The sequence below is a fragment of the Pimephales promelas genome, chromosome 5, assembly GCF_988280905.1.
Source record: "Pimephales promelas chromosome 5, fPimPro1.hap1.1, whole genome shotgun sequence".
NCBI classification, from domain to species: Eukaryota; Metazoa; Chordata; class Actinopteri; order Cypriniformes; family Leuciscidae; genus Pimephales; species Pimephales promelas.
The window spans coordinates 3,165,428-3,187,355 of NC_142773.1; the positions used below are offsets into that span (position 1 = coordinate 3,165,428).

The 21,928-nt window shown below is 37.7% G+C and overlaps 1 protein-coding gene across 1 annotated transcript; it reads left to right on the forward strand.

Annotated features, from left to right (window-relative positions):
* The first annotated feature begins 9,959 nt into the window (after positions 1–9,959).
* LOC120468720 (uncharacterized) lies at positions 9,960–19,311 on the forward strand. Its single transcript, XM_039657289.2, has 2 exons — positions 9,960–10,359; positions 16,315–19,311. Exons 1-2 carry the CDS (start codon positions 10,245–10,247, stop codon positions 17,532–17,534), a joined length of 1,335 nt encoding a protein of 444 aa, XP_039513223.2. The 5' UTR covers positions 9,960–10,244; the 3' UTR covers positions 17,535–19,311.
* Positions 19,312–21,928: the final 2,617 nt, after the last annotated feature.

Sequence of the window (21,928 nt, forward strand, 5' to 3'; positions counted from 1 at the left end):
AATGCTCAGGTAGGCCGTGGCATTTAAACGATGCCCAATTGGCACTAAGGGGCCTAAAGTGTGCCAAGAAAACATCCCCCACACCACCAGCAGCCTGCACAGTGGTAACAAGGCATGATGGAGCCATGTTCTCATTCTGTTTACGCCAAATTGTGACTCTACCATCTGAATGTCTCAACAAAAATCGAGACTCATCAGACCAGGCAACATTTTTCCAGTCTTCAACTGTCCAACTTTAGTGAGCTTGTGCAAATTGTCGCCTCTTTTTCCTACCTGTAGCGTAGATGAGTGGTACCTGGTGGGGTCTTCTGCTGTTGTTGCCCATCCGCCTTAAGGTTGTGCGTATTGTGGCTTCACAAATGCTTTACTGCATACCTCGGTTGTAACGAGTGGTTATTTCAGTCAAAGTTGCTCTTTTATCAGCTTGAATCAGTCGGCCCATTCTCCTCTGACCTCTAGCACCAACAAGGCGTTTTCGCCCACAGGACTGTCTGCCACATACTGGATGTTTTTCCGTTTTCACACCATTCTTTGTAAACCCTAGAAATGGTTGTGCGTGAAAATCCCAGTAACTGAGCCGATTGTGAAATATTCAGATGGGCCCGTCTGGCGCCAACAACCATGCCACGCTCAAAATTGCTTAAAGGGTTAGTTCACCCAAAAATTAAAATTAAGTCATTAATTACTCACCCCCATGCTGTACCAACCCCGTAAGACCTTCGTTCATCTTCGGGAACACAAATGAAGATATTTTTAATCTGAGAGCTGGATCACTCCTTCATAGACTGCATAAGGGACTGGCTCTTGACGGCCCATAAAGACATTAAAGAAAATGTTAAAATATTCCATGTGCCTACAGCGGCTCAATTATAAGTTTATCAAACGACGAGAATAATTTTGTGCGAAAAAAAACATAAATAACGACTTTATTCGACTATTCCATTACTTCCTTATGGGCGCATGCGCGAGAACTGAGATGACGACGTTCTTCTTCGACTACTTCTTGTTACCGGCTGCTCACCGCTTAGGAGTATTACCGACACCTACGTATAAGATGATGTGCTGATATAGCTGGAAGCGCAAAACTTTCTGTTTGCAAGCGGACGAAGATCTGCCCTGTACATACGCTTTTCAATTACCGTATTTTCCGCACTATAAGGTGCACTTAAAAGCCTTTAATCTTCTCAAAAAACGACAGTGTGCCTTATAATCCGGAGCTTCTATATGGATCATCATCTTATACGGTAGGGGGCGGTAAAACTCCTAAGCGGAGCAGCCAGTAACAAGAAGTAGTCGAAGAAGAACGTCGTCATCTCAGTTCTCGCACATGCGCCCATAAGGAAGTAATGGAATAGTCGAATAAAGTCGTTATTTATGTTTTTTTTCGCACAAAAAGTATTCTCGTCGCTTGATAAACTTATAGTTGAGCCACTGTAGGCACATGGAATATTTTAACATTTTCTTTAATGACTTTATGGGCCGTCAAGAGCCAGTCCCTTAGGCAGTCTATGGAGGAGGGATCCAGCTCTCAAATTTAATAAAAAATATCTTAATTTGTGTTCCGAAGATGAACGAAGGTCTTACGGAGTTGGTACAGCATGGGGGTGAGTAATTAATGACTTTATTTTAATTTTTGGGTGAACTAACTCTTTAAATCACCTTTCTTTCCCATTCTGACATTCAGTTTGGAGTTCAGGAGATTGTCTTGACCAGGACCACACCCTTAAATGCATTGAAGCAACTGCCATGTGATTGGTTGATTAGATAATTAATGGGACCTGGGACTTAAAAAATACCTTTTTCATATTAGGAGAATTTCCCTCCTTCATCCTGCTGAACAAAAGTGGATGGCGGCAGGTGTCTGAAGAACCCCTCCACCATTGATGCTCTGTTATGAAGCACCAGGGCCTCATGTGTGGAAAGGTCACAGGCTGTGCAGTAGAGTGATCGCGGTAAACAGTCTCTATACATCACTACTGCAGCCTTGTGTCCACAATGATGGCAAACCCCCTCCTTTGGCTTCTCAGATGACAACATATTGTTCACCATGAAGGGCCTTACTACTGTCCAATTCTCCAGAGAGGAAGTTTGCCTGTCCCTCCAATGTCAGGGGAGAGGTTGTTCAGCACTTCCCAAGAGGTCTCAGACATCTTGAATGAGGGAGTCTGAAAATTAAAAGGGAAGAAGGCAATGGTAAATCTGGGCAATTACCACATAACAAATGAGGAAACAAGTATAAAGGGAAAAAAACAAAATTTTCGATGGTAACAGTGTCTTCAGTTGTGCTGGTAGATGGAGCACAGGAGGGTGTAACGCTTGCTGAAGAAACTGTAAAAATATGAATATCCATTTAGAACTTGCTCAATGAATAATGAGTGCAACTACTGATGAAAAAAAAAAAAACAACAACCAGTAACATTAGCTGAATTTCGTTTTCGTCTCTCCCCAGCTCTACATCTTTTTGCCAGAGGTTGACCATCTTTGTCCTCATCAAGCCAAATGCATAGCATTATAGTACAGAATTTAATTGGATGATATTACATATTTAAAATAAATAAATATATGTGGCTTTATTCATGTAAGGTCATGTTAAATAGGCTATCCGCTGCCACATAAACCTTAAAAAAACTAAGCAAACCCAGAAGTCCAGCTATCTTTATAACTGTAACGCAGCTTTCCTATTCAATAGTCTGATTTATTAATCTCATTGGGGATTTGAAGTAACGGTAGTCTCAGTAAATAAGGAATGTAGGCATATATCCATACATGCACTACAGCTCAAAAGTTTGTGATCGCTTTCCCATTGGATTTAATGGGAAAGTGATCCCAAACATTTGAGGGGTAGACATGTATCTATTCATATGTATTATGATTTATACCATTAATATCCATCATATCTGTGAATAAAAATCGTTATTGTGGTGGTGGAGATTGAGAACATTTATGTTCCAGGAATTTCTCAGAATAAAAAAATAAACATTCTGTAAGTGTGCATCACATGAACTCAAATAACTCCCCAATTCACCGTAAACCATGCTTCTTTTTTCCAACAATATCTTAATTTTATTTTTTTAACAGTTTAACAATCACGCACTGCACAGAGCAAACACATCTGAACATAAACAGCACGCCCTAAAACAAAAATATCCCACCCCTACCCCATTCACATGTATACAAACATACAAAATCATGCTTCTTAATAATGCGAAACTTTAATTCATGCTGTGTAATGATTACAAAAAGCATGCAAAAAAACATTTTAAATGAAACAACAAAGACATTTATTTTAGGTGTTTCAGCACTGACGGTGTTGGCACACATGTTGCTTTTAAAACCACATGCAGTATGTGACCAGAACTGGCACACTGTACACCAGGGTTCCTCAATTAATTTTTACCAAGGGCCAAATTCTGCTGACAATACAGAGCCAAGGGCCACCAAATGACCTCAAAGTTTGCTCTGCTATTTTTGTTGTTGTTGTTTTGTTAAAAAGAGTCACAAATCACCACATAGCCCAATTATTCTATTTTTATTTATTTTTATGTATTATTTTCTTTTTCAAACGAGTCTGTTTTATTCAAGAAATGTTAAAATGGCGTTTGATATTGTCAGACTTACAGACAGCCACGGTCTGCGTGCATAGCAAACACGTTGGCTTTGCGTTGTGGTGGTCAGGCAAAATAAAACAAAATTGTTCAGTCCATTCAGATTTGAATCATCTGTTTTCTGTGTCCGCTTTTCTTTTCTTCGCACTTGCCATATTTCCGTTCGCTTGTGATCGCCTAGATACTGCGTTTGAATTTTTGCTTACACTGATGTTACCATGACAACCTGGAAATGAGTGCGGGCCAAACATTTTCCTTTCCACCTATTGAGGAACCCTGCTGTACACTGTGACCATGAATGCCATTTTTTGGTAGCATTCTTTCTCTTGTCACCAAAATGGATGTGGCAGACACAGCAGGTGTCTTGACCTACCAAGAAAAAACGAAATAAAAACAAAAGATAAGTTATTTTTTAATGTAAATTTTGTAATCAATCAATCAACCAACCAACCAACAGTATTAAACATATTTAAAATAATGGCAGCTATTTCTGTTACAACTGGCCAGCTCAACTTAAAGCTTGCAAGCTCAGCGACTTTGAGTTGATCTGATATGGTGGTTGAATACTACAAAAGTCATCTCTTATAGTGACAACCTGAAAAAAAATACAGACACACAAGCCTCATATTATAATAATAATAATGTATTTTACTTATAAAGCACTTTACCTCTGTGAAACAAGTCTCAAAGTGCTGTATCATATACATCATAAATGTTATCCTAAAATATTTTAACTTAAACATTTTCATATGAAGACTCTGCAATAGACGAATAAGACTTGTGGTTGCAAGGAGAATGTATATTTTGCTGTGGAATAGTACAATTCCGATACATACTGTAATCTGCAGTCATCATAACGACATAAGTGGCTGAAGAAGTTCCAGGGAAGTTCTCTGCTATCTGCTGTGCACCTACAGTACATAAAACAATATGATTAAAAACTCAATACTTATATTGTACCTTAATGGAAAACTTCTAATCCAATCTGTCAGCATTTACATGAACCATGATTATTGGATACAGTAAGCAGTGTTAGTATTGACATTCACTGGACACTTTATTATATACAGCTGTGCTACTGCTTATGAACACTAATATCTAATCAGCCAATCACATAGCAGCATCTCAACACATCTAGTCATGTAGACATGGTGAAGAAGACTTGCTGAAGTTCAACCTGAGCATCAGAATGAGGAAGAAAGGGGATTTAAAGGACTCTGAATGTGGCATGGTTGTTGGTCGGAGTATTACTGTGATTTTCACCCACAACCATCTCTAGGGTTTCCAGAGAATGGTCTTAAAAATGCAGAAAATAAATGAAGAGTTCAGATGCAAAAGCCTCTAAATGACGTTTGAAATTTTATTCTAGAATGGTCATTTTTTATCAAGCTTGTATATTTAAGTTCAGTAATTTCACTTAAATAACAATTAATAGGTAATTATCATTGCCATTTAAGTGAAATTACTGAACTTAAATATACAAGCTTGATAAAAATGATCATTTTAGAAGAAAATTTCAAATGGCACTTAGAGGCTTTTGCATCTGAACTCTTCAAATATTGCTCCACGTTTCAGCTCCACGTTCAGATGGTAGGCTCAGAATCTACTGGAGACATCATGAAAGCATGGATCCATCCTGCCGCCGATCAACGCTTCAGCTGCTGCTACTGGAATGGTGGTGGGGGGGTTTCTTGTCCCACTTTGGGCCCCTTAGTCCCAACTTGGTATGGTTTAACCAGCACAGACTACCTGAGTATTGCTGCTGACCATGTCCATCCCTTTCTGAGCATAGTGGAGCATCTTCTGATGGCTACTTCCATCAGGATAATGCATCATGTAACAAAGCTCAGATCATCTCCAGCTGCTTTTTTTCAACATCATAATGAGTTCACTGTCCTCCAACAACCTCCACAGTCACCAGATCTTGTATAGTGTCACGTGTTACGGTGTCCAGAAACCACTTAAAATATGCGCCGTTTGGATGTTTCTTTGCGCTGTGGGTGTGATCCCTACTGCATGCGAAGCCCTATGTGATATTAATTTTTCTTTTTGAAAAATAAATATGGTTAAACAATTTGTGAGCTTTTCTCTCTTTTTCTGTTAGTTTTGTGAGCATTTGTCTGTGCACTAATCTCAATCCAATAAAATGCATTTGGGTTCTAGCCACTGGCATTAAAAAGAAAGCAGTTACAAATAATTACCATTTCTACACATGGGTTCCAGTAACTCTTCCACTGATTGGCATCCTTCCTTTGTATGGATATTGTCTGCTGTGGCTTCTGGGTCCATGTCCTCAAGAACACCCTCTCCCATCCCAGTCGGATTGCATTGTGTCGCATCTGCTTTATATATGTTAAGGCAAAAAAAGGTACACTTATTGTATGAAGGATATGCATGACACGAAATTGCTGGAGTAAAAAATCCTACAGTATCAAACAGGGAATATAAGTTACAACAATGAAAGGAATAGATTTATTCATTTCATAGTTTGTAAATGTAAACCACTGTAATGGGCAGTCAATCTCCAAAATCATATTCAACTATGTAAAGACTATCTGGAGATGTGCCTTAAAAATGGTGTTCCACTATAATTTCAATTCTGGAACAACACAAAAAAATCAGTTTGGGATGTTTATAATGGCCCTGCACAATATTGTAATATTTTTATTACCTCATTATTCGCTCAGTGTTCAAAGAGCGAAATAGCATGCAGAAAAACAACTCCCACTAGTAAGTCTAAATATGACTTACTAATTTCAAATGAAATCTGCTCAGCATCTTTCAAAATGGCATCTAATTGGTTTCTTCCATAAACAGATGGATTCCTTAGACCAAGGCCATTTGGCAGTCCAACTACCGTCAGGCCTCGGTTTAACAAGGCCTGGTAAGGGAGCCTTCCAGAACCTCCAGCCTCCTCTGAAAGACATGAATATGCTCATGCATGCATACAATTTTTCAGTTTGACCGCACAGAGCGTCGCGGTGGCTGATGGGTAGCGCCGCCATATTGTGAGGCCATCTCGCCATTCCTCTCAATGATCTGCAGCCTGACGCGAATCCGGACCGCTATTATATAACGCTAAAGTAAACATTTAGATTTAACTTATTTTAAAGTTATGGGAAGAACTTGTTGTGTTGTCGGCTGTAATGTTCGTTCACACGACCGACAAGGAAATAAATTAGACAACGAATTGTCTTTCTTTAGCTTTCCCGTCTGGAGGCAGAATGAAGGAAACTATGTCTCAGATGTGACAAAGAGACGCCGGCTTTCTTGGATATCAGCCGTAAGACGTACAGACATCAAGTTTTCCAGCATCCCAAGATCGCTGAAAGTGTGTTCCAGACATTTTTATTCAGGTGAGTGTCAAATTATTAGGGACATTCTACCAGAAATATACAACTCCACTATAGCAAAATATCTTGGAGAAAAATAGATCTTATTTTTTAATTAATGTTAGAATGGTTTTCTAATGAGTTTGTTTGACAGCGGTGATCTTATTGATTGATCTTATTGATTTTATGTCCCTGATTGAATCTAACAGTGTATTATAATATCTATAAGAAATATATGCAATTTTTAGGTTAAATGTAGTGAATGGAAAGGCCAGAATAACCGCCAGGCACTTATATTAAAAAAAAAAAAAAAAGATAATAAAGAAAAACCTTTATTTATCCCACAGTGGGGAAATTACGGTTTGCAACAGCAGAGATAGAGCAGAGAAATAAGTATGCAAGCATAGACATAAAAGAGATACCATTCTTACCCAATAAAAAACAAAACAGAATTCCTGCACAACAAATAAGTCTAAAACAGACCATGCCTTATATAATGTCCTGTGTAATAATTAAATACTGAGTAATAAATACATAAGTAATAAATACATACTGATAGTAAAAAAATATGCACAGATGTAGTAAAGGCACATAAGGCTCATATAGTATAGAGTCCTTAGTGATCATTGTACAGTCTGACGGTCGCTGGTAGGAAAGATCTGCAGTATCTCTCCCTCACACAGCAGGGATGGAGCAACCTATCACTGAAACTGCTCTCCAGAACTGACAAAGTGTAGTGCAGTGGGTGTGATTTACGGGCCAGCATAGTTGTCAGTTTAGCCAGGGCACTTTTATCTCCTACCTCCCTCAATGAGTCCAGAGAACAGCCAGGACAGAGCTGGATTTCTTAAATACATTAACATAGGAGATTTTATAAACACATAATGGCGGGTATCATGATATTTAATATGATAGGACTGACTGTGGACTGACAGGGCTGACATTTAGGACAAGATTTGTTTTTTAAGTATTGGTAAACATTCCTATTTTAATTTATTAGTGTGATTTCTTTAATATGCATCTTAAAATGTATTTTGTATTTTTTGATGTATTTTTCTTCACTGTGGTGTTTTTTGTTTTGTTTATTTCTGTATTTATTTTTTGATGTCTTCTTGAAGGTAAACCATCATATGAAATGGATGAGTCAAATCCTGACTGGGCTCCAACACTGCACCTGGGACACTGTGCGTGCTACAGAGTCAGACCGGTATTCAATTCAATTAAATTAAATTCAAAAGCTTTATTGTCTATCCCCACAGAGGGTAGAAAATTGTCTTTAGACAAAGGCTCAAAAAACAGTACAATACAAAAGACAATCACACAATTTAAAATACACCCCCTCCCTATTTCCTATTTAAAATATCATTGGCAGTTGGAATAAAAGTCTTCTTATACTTGGCCTTTTTCACCAAAGGTATTTATATCGTCTGCAAGGGATGTGAAGAGTCTGTCACAATAGCAGAGGCTTTCCTTTCCACTGCCACAGTGTAAAGATCAGTCAGAGCTACTTGTTTCTCACCATTCTCGTCGATTACAACGACATCAAATGACTGTGCCAGCAGCAGGAGATGACGGTGTATCCCAAATTCAGGTGGGAGCAGCACAAGAAAAGGAAGGTGTTGCCTTGCTTTTGGCTTGCTTAGTTGGGGGCATTTAATATTCAACAATATTATTGATCTGAGTTGTATTATTTTCATGTTATCGCTGTGAAGCTGCTTTGATACAATCTGTATTGTAAAAAGCACTATATAAATAAATGTGACTTGACTTGACCAGGCAGAGGCAGAAGTGGCAGCAGATGCGGGAGGTGGTGACCAGACAGAGGTGGGAGCTGTAGAAGATGAATGGGTGGATGTGGAAGCTGCAGAGGATGAGGAAGCTGGAAACCAGGCAGAAGATGAACCAGCAGTTAAGAGACAAAGAGCAGAATGTCAGTTCTTGATCCTCAAGGTATCAATCACGTTGTGTTGTGTGAACAGCTAAACAACTTGAAAACTCCTGATTTCACAGAGAGCAAAACAGTCCAGCCCGCTGTTTTAAAATCATGTAGTGTGAACAATGCTTTAGTTAGCCAACTTTACTGAGATTTCTGGGCCGAAAACGGTTTGTAATTTGTTATTTATTTAATAATACAAGAGTATTCTACAATATAAATTTAAAAATGACATGTTTTTTTTTGTGTGTGTATGTAATTTATAGTCTAAAGGTAATGAGTGCCACAGGAATCCAGTCCTGAAACACAGAAACGAGTTTGAATTTTAGACTTTCTGCTTCCATCATCCTGAAGTCGATGGGTTTTGAACATTTCTGAAATAAAGTATAAGGTGAACACAAGCTCAAGATTCATTTTATTCTACAAAATAACATGCATCAGTAATACCCCATTCATTATTTTTAAAAGCATTTACGTGCCTTGAAAAAAATGTCCACAAAGTAATTGAAAAATCTAAATAAATATATAATAACATAATAATAACTAAAATTAATAAACAAACATGTTCAAAAATTAGGGCATTCAATTTCCAATAATTATTTTTAAAAAAAAATTATTCACTGAAACAATATTTCACTTCAGTTCACTAAAGGGCTGATTTGCCCAATGTTTTAATTCAAAAGATAGTGTTTACTATTATACTAACGCTTATAACAATCAATAATCTAAGGAATATCCACATTTTTTCATTTATTTTTTATTCATTTGTATTTTATTTTTTAAATATATAAGCAAACATTTTCGGGCTCACTTCCTATAGGGCCCCTCTCTCAATTTTTAAATTGATGTATTATTTAAATACATAAAATGTGACAGATTCTTGAGAATTGTTTTATTAATTTATTGTTATTTAACATTAGCATTTTTTTTTTGGTACTAAATCACATTAATGCAGCAACATTTTAATATTTTATTTTCATTTATTTTCTTGCAATTCTTACGCTCCTAACTTTCGGGTTAGCCTACGTCATTCCTGCGTCATCACGCCTTAATTTCTTCTCACTCCAGTCCAGCAGCGGCGATAAAGCAACAAACACTGAAACTCGAGAAGAAGAAATAACGTTAGTGGTGCCATCTTGTTCCGCTAGCGTTAGCGTCAGTGAGTGTGTATCGCTCAACAACAGCACACTTTATAGTGGATAGCAGCAGGTATTAAGTAAAAATATACAGTTTCTGACTTTTGATATTCTCAGAAGGACGCGTGTGTTTAGTAAATAGTAGGAGTTATGTGAATCGGATAGAAATATCTCATACTGTTACTCTGAACGCGAAGACCCGCGTTTGAACAGGCCCAAATAACTCAAGCTTTATCAAATGATGTCTTCTTCACATACAATTGTAAAGATGGACTTTATAAAAGAGGAGAGTGAAGAAATGACGATTCCAGAGCCACCGGGTGTGAAAATTGAGCAAACAGATGAACAAGAAGGTTTGGTTCTTCATTATTTATTACTGTGTTTGGTAACAAAGCTTCACTGCTAGTTTTGGTGGCTATGAAATAACGATTAGATGCCATACATTGACGTAACTTTAGAGGGAAGATGCATGTTTAGATGCATAACTATAGTTTTGTAAGCTAGTAAATAATGTGCCAGGTCTGACGGCAATAATACAAAAATCACATAATCGATAGAGAAAGTACCATGCGACTCAGTATAATCAATTTCTGAAGGCATTTCTAACGATAGGATTTGGCGGAAATCAAATCATTTAATTAAAAAAAAATAAATAAATAATCGGTCGTTCTAGAGTGCAAGTTAGAAGTTCGAGGCGACGCGCCTAGGAAAAAGCTCCACGCGCACTATTTGGATAAAATAAGATTACCCTGCTGAAAAAAACTAACAATAGACACCCTTATATAATTTGTAATTGGTTTAATGGTTATAATTGGAATTGTTTTGGTTTTGATGGAGACGGTAATAGTCTCTACTGGTTATTTTTTGTCTTCTGTTGGTGGCATGTTAAACAATAAACAACAACACAATAAACAACAACAGAAACCCCATTAAATCCTAATGGAATATCCCCCAAAACACAACAGGACAAGGGTTGCCAGGTCTGTGTAATACAACCACGCCAAAGGAGTGACGCCAGAGTGTGTTGCCAGCCCACACCCAATTTCATTGGTTTATAATACAGCAATCTTATTGGTGTAGTAGATGCTTGAGGTGAGGCTGTACTACATGTAGGCAATAAGGTACGAGAGGCTGTGCTGTATCGTGAATAAGTCACTCGGGTTTATTTTTCAGAAACTTTAATGATGTAAAATCACTTAAACCCTTCTTTCCGCTGGAAAAAAAATCACTAACCGTAAACAGCAACAGAAGTTACATACATTATTTCGCCATTAGATGGTGGCAAAGACTGTCTTTATGAGGGAAAACCCCTTGACTTTTAAAGTCCCCGTGAACCGGAAGTTGCAAACGATTTTTCTCCAGTGCTGTGACGTATTTCCAAGTGAAACGGAATATTGAACAGAGGGCAGGGTTTTACTCTAGCGCTCCTCTTCTCTATCTCTCGCTCATAGCAAACTAACGGTTTGAGGGGAGTGGTTAAGCGTTTCCCCACCCAAACTGTGAAACCTACGTCATCAGAAAAAGAAACCGTTCCAGACCGGAAGTAACTTTTCAGATTTTGATTAAAGATTACCAAGGTAAAACATTTTTTAAATATATTTTTACTTGCACGGATTAATTGTTCACCACAAGACTAGTAATATGCGCTAACAAAGTAAATAGGTTCAATTTTGATTTCACGGGGACTTTAAAAGATATCGCTGGAGACATTCAAACAGATTTTTTTATTACGAATATAGGACTGAGGAAAATGTTACGTCTACTGTAATATGCAGGTGCACTCACTTACTCAATCTCCCACAATACTCTAATCTAGCTTCAATGAACAATATCAGTGGGATCAAACGTTGCTATGAGTGGTTGCTAGGGCTGTGGTGTAGTGATAGAACTGTTGGGTGAAGCGGTCATGGCCGTGTTTTATCGTGAATAAAACGGAACACAGCTATTGACCAGTCTGGATTGTTCCAATCCTTGATTCTATTAATAATAAATGATAACTAGTGATTTCATTAACGATCAATGGGATAATGTTTTGATTAACTTAATACAAAATCAAGTTAAATGAGTTTACTGCACAAACAATCGCTTCAGACAGAACACTGTGGAATATGTGCTGCTAAATCTGGGGCCACGATATAGGCTAGTTCTATATCAAGTCGAGTCAAATTTATTTGTAAAGCGCTCAATTCACATCGTTTCAAAGCAGTTTTACAATAAAAGTCATAAGCTTTAATATTGATCAGTTTTAGAGCTGGGTGATATAAAGAAACATGTTGCTGATAAAAATGATACACTGTTTGAGATGTAGCTATATTATATATTAGGGGTGTAACGGTACATGTATTCGTATTGAACCGTTTCGGTTCGAAGCTTCCGGTTCGGTACGCATACAAACCGAACGATTGCTTGGACCATTTTTCCTGCCGGCAAAATTCGTGCTGACGCGGCCAACACAACGTTGCGCAACATCAAATGGCAAGCGTAATGAATGCAGAACGAAACTGCGCTATAAATGTGCTTCACGGATCATTTATCAGTTCGGACCAGCAACATCTGTGCAGCGCGAGACGACCTCGACCAAGCGACACTGTTACTACACAGCGCTAAGAGATCCGGTAAAGAAAACATTTGAATTCGCCACTCGGGTAATAACATCGCTGCGAGATCTAGTGAGATGCATTTCTCCGTTATTAACCGCAGATCTCTATTAGATCAAACAGCGCTGTCATGGAAACCAGGAGAAACATTGTGCCGTGAATGAACACTTTCGTCCACAGACCAGCAACATTCACCATGGATTTAATATAGTAACACTAACTGGAACCAGTTTTGCTGGAATGGTGAAATGCTTTCAAGTACTTCACACATCTTTTACCAGCACTTCAAAATTCAAATATTATATAAATAAATATATATTTAAAAGTTATTTTTAATGTGATGACCAAAACATTATTTGTTCACCCTTCAAAGATGACCCCCATTTATAAACCTGAAAGTTTCAAGATCTAGGAAAACTCACACTTATTTAAAAATATTTTTTCTTTAAACAAATAGGAAATTTCTCTGGCATTTCTTTCTTTTTGCTGTATCGAAAACGTACCGAACCGTGACTTTAAAACCGAGGTACGTACCGAACCGTGATTTTTGTGTACCGTTACACCCCTATTATATATATTAATTTACCCAGTGGATTCGTCAATGCCACTCTTAGTGAGCAATGAGCATGATGAAATTAGCATTGCAAAGAAGACATATTTTATAGGCTGATAGTAGACAATATTTTCCACATGTCATGCAGAGTGCTGTAATTTTACATTCATTTATGCTTTTTCCTTTTTCCATATAAATTAGGGCTGTAGTCAACCAAAGAAATCCCTTGTCGACTAAAGGATTGTCCTGTTCAACGATAAGTCGACAATGTTTTGATTGAACATTTAAACAATTGACTTTTTTTTACAATTTAGCATTTATAAAACAACCGATCAAACATCAAAAATACATAAAACTATAATAATAGCCTACAATTCTTTGAAAATTAAGTGAACTGCAAAAAGTGACGAGCACTGTCCTACGTCTGTAGTGACAAGTCACAATTGCGCTCCTTACCACACGCTACAAAAAATATAACCGCTATCTGCCACATAATGAAAAATCCTAACAGATCTCGTTTAAAAAGGCTGTATATTATTCTTTACTTTCAAAGCTATGGGTTAACTTTCGTCCAGCCAATCTAGGCATTTTAAAACAAACACAAAAAACAAATAGTCTAAAAAACAATACTAATAAAATGGGCTTCATTGTAGGAAGGCTTAAAGGTTTATTTTCGTTTCTTACATTACTTAGGCTATTTTCAAATCCGTAAAGTGTACAATTAATAACAAAAACATAACAAACACAATCTATTGAGTCAGCATGATAAAGCCGTTAAAGGGCCTACTCACGTCTTTTACGCAAGTTAGCTTAAGGCCGCATAGCTTGCACTCCACAGTCTTGTCTTTTTTTTTTTTTTGTAAAATGTTGCCAGACAAAAGATTTAGATTTCTTGAACACTTTGTCGACTAAACCCAAAACAAATATCCTTTACTGAGCATGAATTCAGCAGTGCAGCCAGCCACAGGTGCGAACCGAGTGTTCTGTGGTGCGCTAAACTGTGGCGCTGTTACCAAATAACTTAAATTATTAAAGCATTTAAAGTTAGGGATAAAACATAGGCTAATTATATTTAGAATACAGTAATAAATAACTGCTTATATAGGAATAAATATCAAGGAGTAAATCTTGGAAAATTTCTTTCTATTGGTAAAAAAATGCAACTGGTCGACCAATACGAATGGCAGTCGACCAAAACGCCATCGACCAATTAGTCGACTAAACGACTAAAGTTGACAGCCCTAACATAAATAATAAATGCAAACTCTGGATTTTACACAAATGATGACAATTCACTATTTCAGTTAGAGATGTTCCTATACCTTTTTTCCCTTCCTGATACCGATACCTGGACCCAGGGTATCGGCCAATCCCCGAGTACTGATCCGATACCTGGTTGTGTATCTATACAAGTCATACTAGCCCTGTATACATTGATAGAATTATTTTATGGTGTGCTTCAAACTTATCCCTTAATAAAACGTCCTTTAAAGTCTCAGTCAAGTCACCTTGTATAGCGCTTTATACAACACAGGAGAATAAAAATCAATGATGAAAACTTGATCAAATAAAAGACTTTCAAATGATGCTGTAAGGCAGCTTTAAAAAGACTGTAGTAATATTATTTTTTTTAGCTCAAATCAGTTTAGCGTTGATTCAGTTCAACAAAGTGCATGGTATAACTTTGACCTTTTGTGAAAATTGAAAATGCCCCAGTTATGCTATTTTAAAGGGCACCTATTATGGCATTTAAAATGTAACTAATATTGTTCTGGGAGTCCCCAACAACAGTTTTACATGAATGCAATGACAAAAAACACTTTTGTTGTCTTATAATATGCATACCTGATTTGCTCACCGACTCCCGAATGATTCGTACGACTCAAAATCCAAACCACTCCTTTGCGTGACTCTAATCGGCGGTGATTGGTCGGATGACCCAGTCAGTTATTGTTTGTTAGCCCAATGCATAAACATATTGATAAAGCACTGCAGTACTACAAGACGCTCTATTCTTTATGATAACTCCAATAACAGCGACAAACATTCCACATATTTAAAAAAATTGACATTGGAGACCTAGAAGCTGCGCTGAGCGTAACTTACACACACAGATGCACACACATACTTATTGCGCCTTCCCTCCTCGCGCCCCGGACGCTACAAAACCCATAGAAGCAACAATTATTAAAAATACTTACAGGTTGTGATTCGGAAAAGGAAGCTGATCCATATACACTGGGTAAATAAGTTACTGAGCCCTCCTTCAGGAACAACCGCTTGCGAATCCACATTTGAATTCATTTATGTTTTTGAACGATTCGTAATTAAAATAATGAGAACACAATCGGGCTATACTAATGTGGTATTGTTGCAAATATAAACTCTAACCACCAATTCTTCACATGCTCGTCCCTGGTAAATGAAAACAAAGTGGCTGAAATATCTTTGCATTGTAGAACACAGCGTCTTTTCGACATGATGCTATGATGAAGTATTTGAATGTGTAGACTTCAAGTTTACACTTCCGTCTGCGCGTGCAGTAACTGGGCGCGGCCAATATGCTTATGTTTCGTATCTACGTCACTACGAAACAGCTAATGACTCGTTTCAAAAACAATTCATTTCATAGACTCAGAGTCGACTCTCACTTTTGAAAGACAATAACTTTATATACGGTGCACTTTCAGATATAAATCTTTGCAGGATGTTTTCATTCCCTTAGAGCTATATTCCACACTACATGAAGTCATTTTCAAAAATCCATGATAGGGGCTCTTTAAAGGTTTCTGATTTTTTCAGAGGTCTCCTACATGATTACATGCATCAAAGTTCAAAAAACACATTCATTTCCTCATAAAATATACATTTGCACATCACATTTTCCAATGATTCTCAAATGACGCGTCCGATCTAAATCCCTCCTTTCTGCGAGTTTCTCTACTCTGATTGGTCTACCGCTTACCGCGTGGAAACGAAACGACAATGACCATTGTTTTATAAGTAAAGTAGGGACAGGTGGATAATACTTTTGCACCACAGATTCTGTCAATTGAGCTTATCTTGTACTGAGCATGGAACATTCCTTAATATTGTTTCCATTATCTTAACAATCATCATTTTGTGATTTTAACTTTTACCTATTATGTTCACATTAGGGCTGACAGAAGTGAAAGAGGAAAGTGAAGAACAGAATGTGGACGAGGATCCTCATATCGTCCTTACTGGACGACAGGTGTTAAGTTGCTCCGAGTCTGGGAGAAGGTTTGGGCACAAAAAATCTCATAGAAGTGGATTTTTCTTCTCCTGTCTTGAATGTAAAAGAAATTTTGAGTCTAAAGAGCACCTGATGGATCACTTCCGAACTCACTCTGGAGAAAATTGCTCCGAGACCACAACAAATGTGTTTCCAGTGCGAAATGGAGCTCAAAAAACGGTCAATATGCCCTTTGCCTGCCAACAGTGTCAAAAATGTTTTTTGTGTAAGGAACACCTGATGGAGCACTACAGACTTCACACTGTAGATAAACCTTTCCCATGTGATCAGTGTGGGAAGAGTTTCATTCATAAGCAAAGCCTTAAGAATCACTTGAGAGTTCACACGGGCTTGAGGCCGTACGTGTGCCAGCTGTGCGGGAAGAGTTACATACATAAAGATAATCTTACCGATCACATGAGGATTCACACTGGAGAGAAGCCTTTTGCATGTGATCAGTGTGGAAAGAGTTTCACACACAAAGGAAGTCTTCTGCATCACATGAAAATTCACACAGGACTGAAGCCTTTCACTTGCCGTCAGTGTGGAAGGCATTTCACACACAAAGGAAACCTAAAGATTCATATAAGACTGCACACTGGAGAGAGACCTTTCACATGCACTCAATGCGGGAAGAGTTTCATCTATCATGGAAACCTGATAGGTCACATGAAAAAGCATTCAGGAGAGAAACTATACCACTGTTCTCAGTGTGGAAAGAGTTTCATCGAGGCTCGACATCTCCAGAAGCACGAGAAAACTCACGAAACCGTGAAGCCCTTTGTTTGCTCTGAGTGTGGCAGAGGTTTTCTATGGCTCCACAATTTTAAAGAGCACCAGAAAATCCATACCGGCGAGAAGCCTCACGTGTGCTTCGACTGCGGGAAAGCCTTTACGAGAATCATTTACTTGAAAAGGCACCAAAGAATTCACACTGGCGAGAAACCTTACAAGTGCGCACAATGTGGATTGTGTTTCACGGTTTCTGATTCCCTGAAAGCCCACGAGCGAGTGCACACCGGAGAGAAGCCGTACAAGTGCCCGTCATGCGAGAAGTGTTTCGGACGCTTGAGTACTCTGCTGACTCATAAGAAGAAGCATTGCCCAAATTTGCCTAAGTAAAGGTTGTGATTTGTTTCCAGGGATGTTTTTTATTTTTTGTTTTGGGGAGCAGCAGTTCTGTATCCACATTAATATGCTTAACAATTACATACTTTATCATATGTGTTGTAGGGTGATGCATGGAAAGAATGGTGTTGGAAGCTTTAATAGTTGGTTTCTGAAAAACTTTCTCACAAACCTGAGACTTTCCTCTGTGGAACACGGAGATGTTTTGCAGATTCTCCAGAGTGTTCTTTGGTATGATGGGAACTGGGGATGTCGAGCTCTAAACAGGAGCCAAAAAAAGCACCATGAAACTAGTCCAGTGTTAAAGAGGATTGCTGTTATTTGCTGTAAATTTTCTTCTCTGCTGTAGCTTTCAAAACTCTCAAGTAATTGCTGTCCTTTGGAGTATGGCATGCCACACCAGGTTTGGCATCAGAAAAGTCATTGGCTCTCGCATGTCTCGTAAATAATGGCACAGCTGGCGTGTTTTTTTAAAAACATTGGATTAATTATTAATTTAGCTAAGTTGGTGTTCCTGGTCAAAAATGACTTTGGACATTATTAATATTATCTGTTCCTTCAGATTTTGCGTTGCAAAACAACCATTAATCATGACTGCTGTTATCTTGTCCATGCTGGAAAATAATCATAACCACCTAACATGAATTATGTAAATATTCTTAATATCACGGCCATTCAAAACCAGGGTCTGCTCACTGAAAATCTCATTGGGCGGGATTTAATGTAAACACAGATATCGAATGCAAGTCCTCCTGTCTAAAGTGAGAAACAGTCGGGCCAAAAAATTGGATCTGGTCAAAAGATCGTATCTGTGCAAAGGAGAACTCTGCCGCAAAATAAACCTTTTGTCTAATAAAACTTTGGTACCTAGTTAGATTTGTTTTCATGATAATTGAATGTAAAGGGTTTTATCTCTAAAAACTGTTTAGTCTATAACGCTAGTTTATGGGGGCATTTAATAAGTAAAAAGAAATCTCTAGTTAATACCACTAACAAGGCTCATAATAGCCCCACACTAACACAGTAACATAATGAGGGTCCATACATGCAAAACGAAGCATTGAGAACTTTGTAAGTGTACAGACCGTTTAATAAGAAGAAGATACTTAATGAAGACGGTCCACTTCGTGTGTACACAACAGGAGCCATCTTTGGACAACAAAGATCTTGATAAGTCGAACTACGAACGCCGTGCCAAGTGAGCTGAACTGTATGAAGTTCAGCGAACTTCTGAACTGTTTGAACAGCGTTCATGGTTTGACTTTTCGAGACTGTTTTCTCCTGCCAGTATACGCGAAGTGCACTGACTTTATAAAGTATCTTCTTATTAAACAGTCTGTACACTTACAAAGATAGTCTGCAGTGTACATGCAGCCAGTCAGATCAAATACAGAACAAAAGAGAACAAGTTATTAGAAAGATTGAATTCAATATTAGCGATAACATTGGAATGTTATCTAAAGGAATATCATTTTAGAATATCACCGGTCATTTTTAACCAGGAACGCCAAGTGTAGCAATGTGGGGGAGAAGAAAATAATCTCTGGTTCAAAATGAACACATATTACTAATAAAATAAGGTTGTTTTGGGCATACTAGTATTCACACTGTTGGATAACAAAAATCAGTCAAGCCCAGGTGTGTGTGAGTTTATGGTTGGATAGGATGCATTAATTGCATTATTTAGGTGTATTATAACCAAGGCCACAAATATGTAGTGTGCAAACTGTACATAATGAAGTTAATAGAAATAAAAAAAGGAGCAAAATCATCTTGTGTGTGTTTGTAATATTTATGAAACAAAGATTGGGTATGAAATAATTGTGTATACTCTTGTTAATTGTAAATCATCGTTTTTTGGTTAACTTTTAACAATCAAAATATATAACTGATTTTTTTATAAATAATTAATACAAGGTGTTTTAGGCAAGATAAAACAACTACTTGAAATTGTTTATTGCACCAAAAGTACACAATAAGGAAACAAGAAATACATTCACATATAATGTGCAATTATTTGAGGAAGGGTAGAAGAAAAAATGAGAGGAGAAAAAAAAAACTTTGATATTCATATTTTGTAGATAACATTTCTGTGAATTACGTCGGTTAGAGTCCCACCTCGGGCAAGGCTGAAATCACCCATAAGTCTACAAAGAATGTTGATTGTGAATGAAAAGTCACTTGTCACCGAGATTTTATTTCTTTGTGAACTGACACTAATTTTTCACTGGAAACTGCATAAAAAACTGGTTAACACTTTCATGGATACATTATTTACATTACCCACATAAATGTGAGATTGCTTAAAATGACATATACAAATGAGATAAATAGGGCAATATATTATAATATTATTTATAATAATGACAATGTTTTGACCCAGGCACACTGAATGATTTTCAGTTCTTTTAATTTGTAATACTATTTTGTAATATTACTGTTTTCACTGTGTATTTAATTAAATAATTATTTAACGCTGAAGAGGTGGACTGGGATGAGGGATGAGCAGGCTGAATTGTAGGTGGGTTACGGTCAGCTTCATATTTTGGGAGGAATCTCAGGCCCTTATGAAAAGAAAATATATTTCCCATATACAGTATAAATTATCCATTTATTAAACAATTTAACGGCGCTTAATGTGTGGGGTTTTGGCAAGCGGCACACCAGGAAAAGTTCAGGGGCTCCCAACGGCCAGTCAACCCTTCCCTCGGCCAGTCTCTGTTACCGTAATGTAGTACCTGTCCATGTCCAGGACCTTCCATGCACTCTTGTGTATGCCATCGCCAGACACAGGACAGTCTGAACTTCTACATATGGTAGGGCATCAATACCAGAAGCCTGTTAAAAAAAAACAGTCTGGAGATGGAGCTTGGCGTCACTTGAACCCTCAGGTTCTAGACGTCCAGAAATGGTGCCAAATGCAAACTTGAAAATAAAGGAAACCTATAGTGCATATTGCCTTCCCTTAATGCAATCTCTAGATGCTGAAAACACCTCAAGCCGTGTTACACAGGGTTGCTCTTCACTCTGAAACATGTTGCACCACAGACTATTAAATGGTAGCTACTGTAAAGTTAGAATGTCATGTATAGATGAAGCAATACAAGCGTTGCTCCATTTCTGTTCTTGTATTTACATCTTTTGTATGTGCAATATAGCAGCATAAATGCACTCGGTGTCTATCAACTCTGTCTACCTTATTTTCCCTATAGCTATTCATGCCAGAAGATACATAATTTGTGCTTGTTAAACAAACATGAATTTAGTGTAACCAGAGAATGTCTAATTGAAGAGAATTGGCACTGGCTGGTTACTTCCGGGTTCTGGACTGGCTGCAGTAACACGTCTCTGTCCATGCGAGGGCGCTAAGAAAATACACCAACAACGGCCTAACCTGTAAGAAATCAAAAGGATATAAGTACTTGTTCATTCGACTTTTGGCCTATAATCTATATTGAACTTGCGGAATCAACAATAAAATCTATTTTGATTTAACGACAAGCAGGTGAAAGAGACACATTTAGCCGTTTAGCCCCATAGACTCCCATTCATTCTGCACTCGCCCGCGATCACCTCCAGTGGAATTCTAATGGAACTGCAACCAAGGTGATGCACAATGGGGCTAATAGGAAGTGCCAAGGCTCTCCGTTAGATGGGCTCTGGTGTAACAACATTACTGTAAAAGCAATAGGACATGCAAACACATTTCTTGAATCAAATCGCTTTATTCTTTTTTAATGTTATAATAAAATTCTCACAGCAAGTGCTAAGCTTCCTCTGTGTGATAAATATAGTTTAAATTGAACAATGACAGCATATCAGTTTTACTCATATCATTTTAAGCAAAAGACAAGACAGTCAACAACATGTCATAGTTTAACCTGCACTAATGCACAGATACAACAAAATCATTCTGTGATTATCCCTCTGCCTGCCATAAGGTTGCCGACCACTGCACAATTGGAAATCTTGGCTCTAGAATTGTAGGACCATCCACAATCCTAGAACTAAGGTCTAACAGTAATCTGTAATCAGTCATCTGTCTGTCTTGGTCATATTTGGCTCTCATTATACACGTTCACATTTTTCATTATATCTAGATTATTAAATGATTGAAATTACATTTGTTATAATATTCCCAGAGCAGTGGCCGGTGTTGACGCCACACGTTGTCCCTCGGTTACAAGTTCACCGACAGAACCTGGAAGTCCCTTTTGAAAGTTAATTCTTTGACTGCTGTTGTCTCCCAGGATCACTTTAAGAATGGCTGGGGTCGTCATTGTCCGTCTCAATCTGTGAAGATGGAAAAAGATTTGTGTTTTTAAAAATTGTTGCAAATTGATTTGTTGATCTACATTTTTTCTTGTAATGTATGTAGAGATAGCGGG

Excerpts from the sequence above, each read along its gene's own strand:
- LOC120468720 (XM_039657289.2), top strand. The coding sequence starts at position 10,245 with ATGATGTCTTCTTCACATACAATTGTAAAGATGGACTTTATAAAAGAG. Across the intron at positions 10,360-16,314 it reads GCAAACAGATGAACAAGAAG|GGCTGACAGAAGTGAAAGAG; the intron begins GTTTGGTTCTTC and ends TGTTCACATTAG.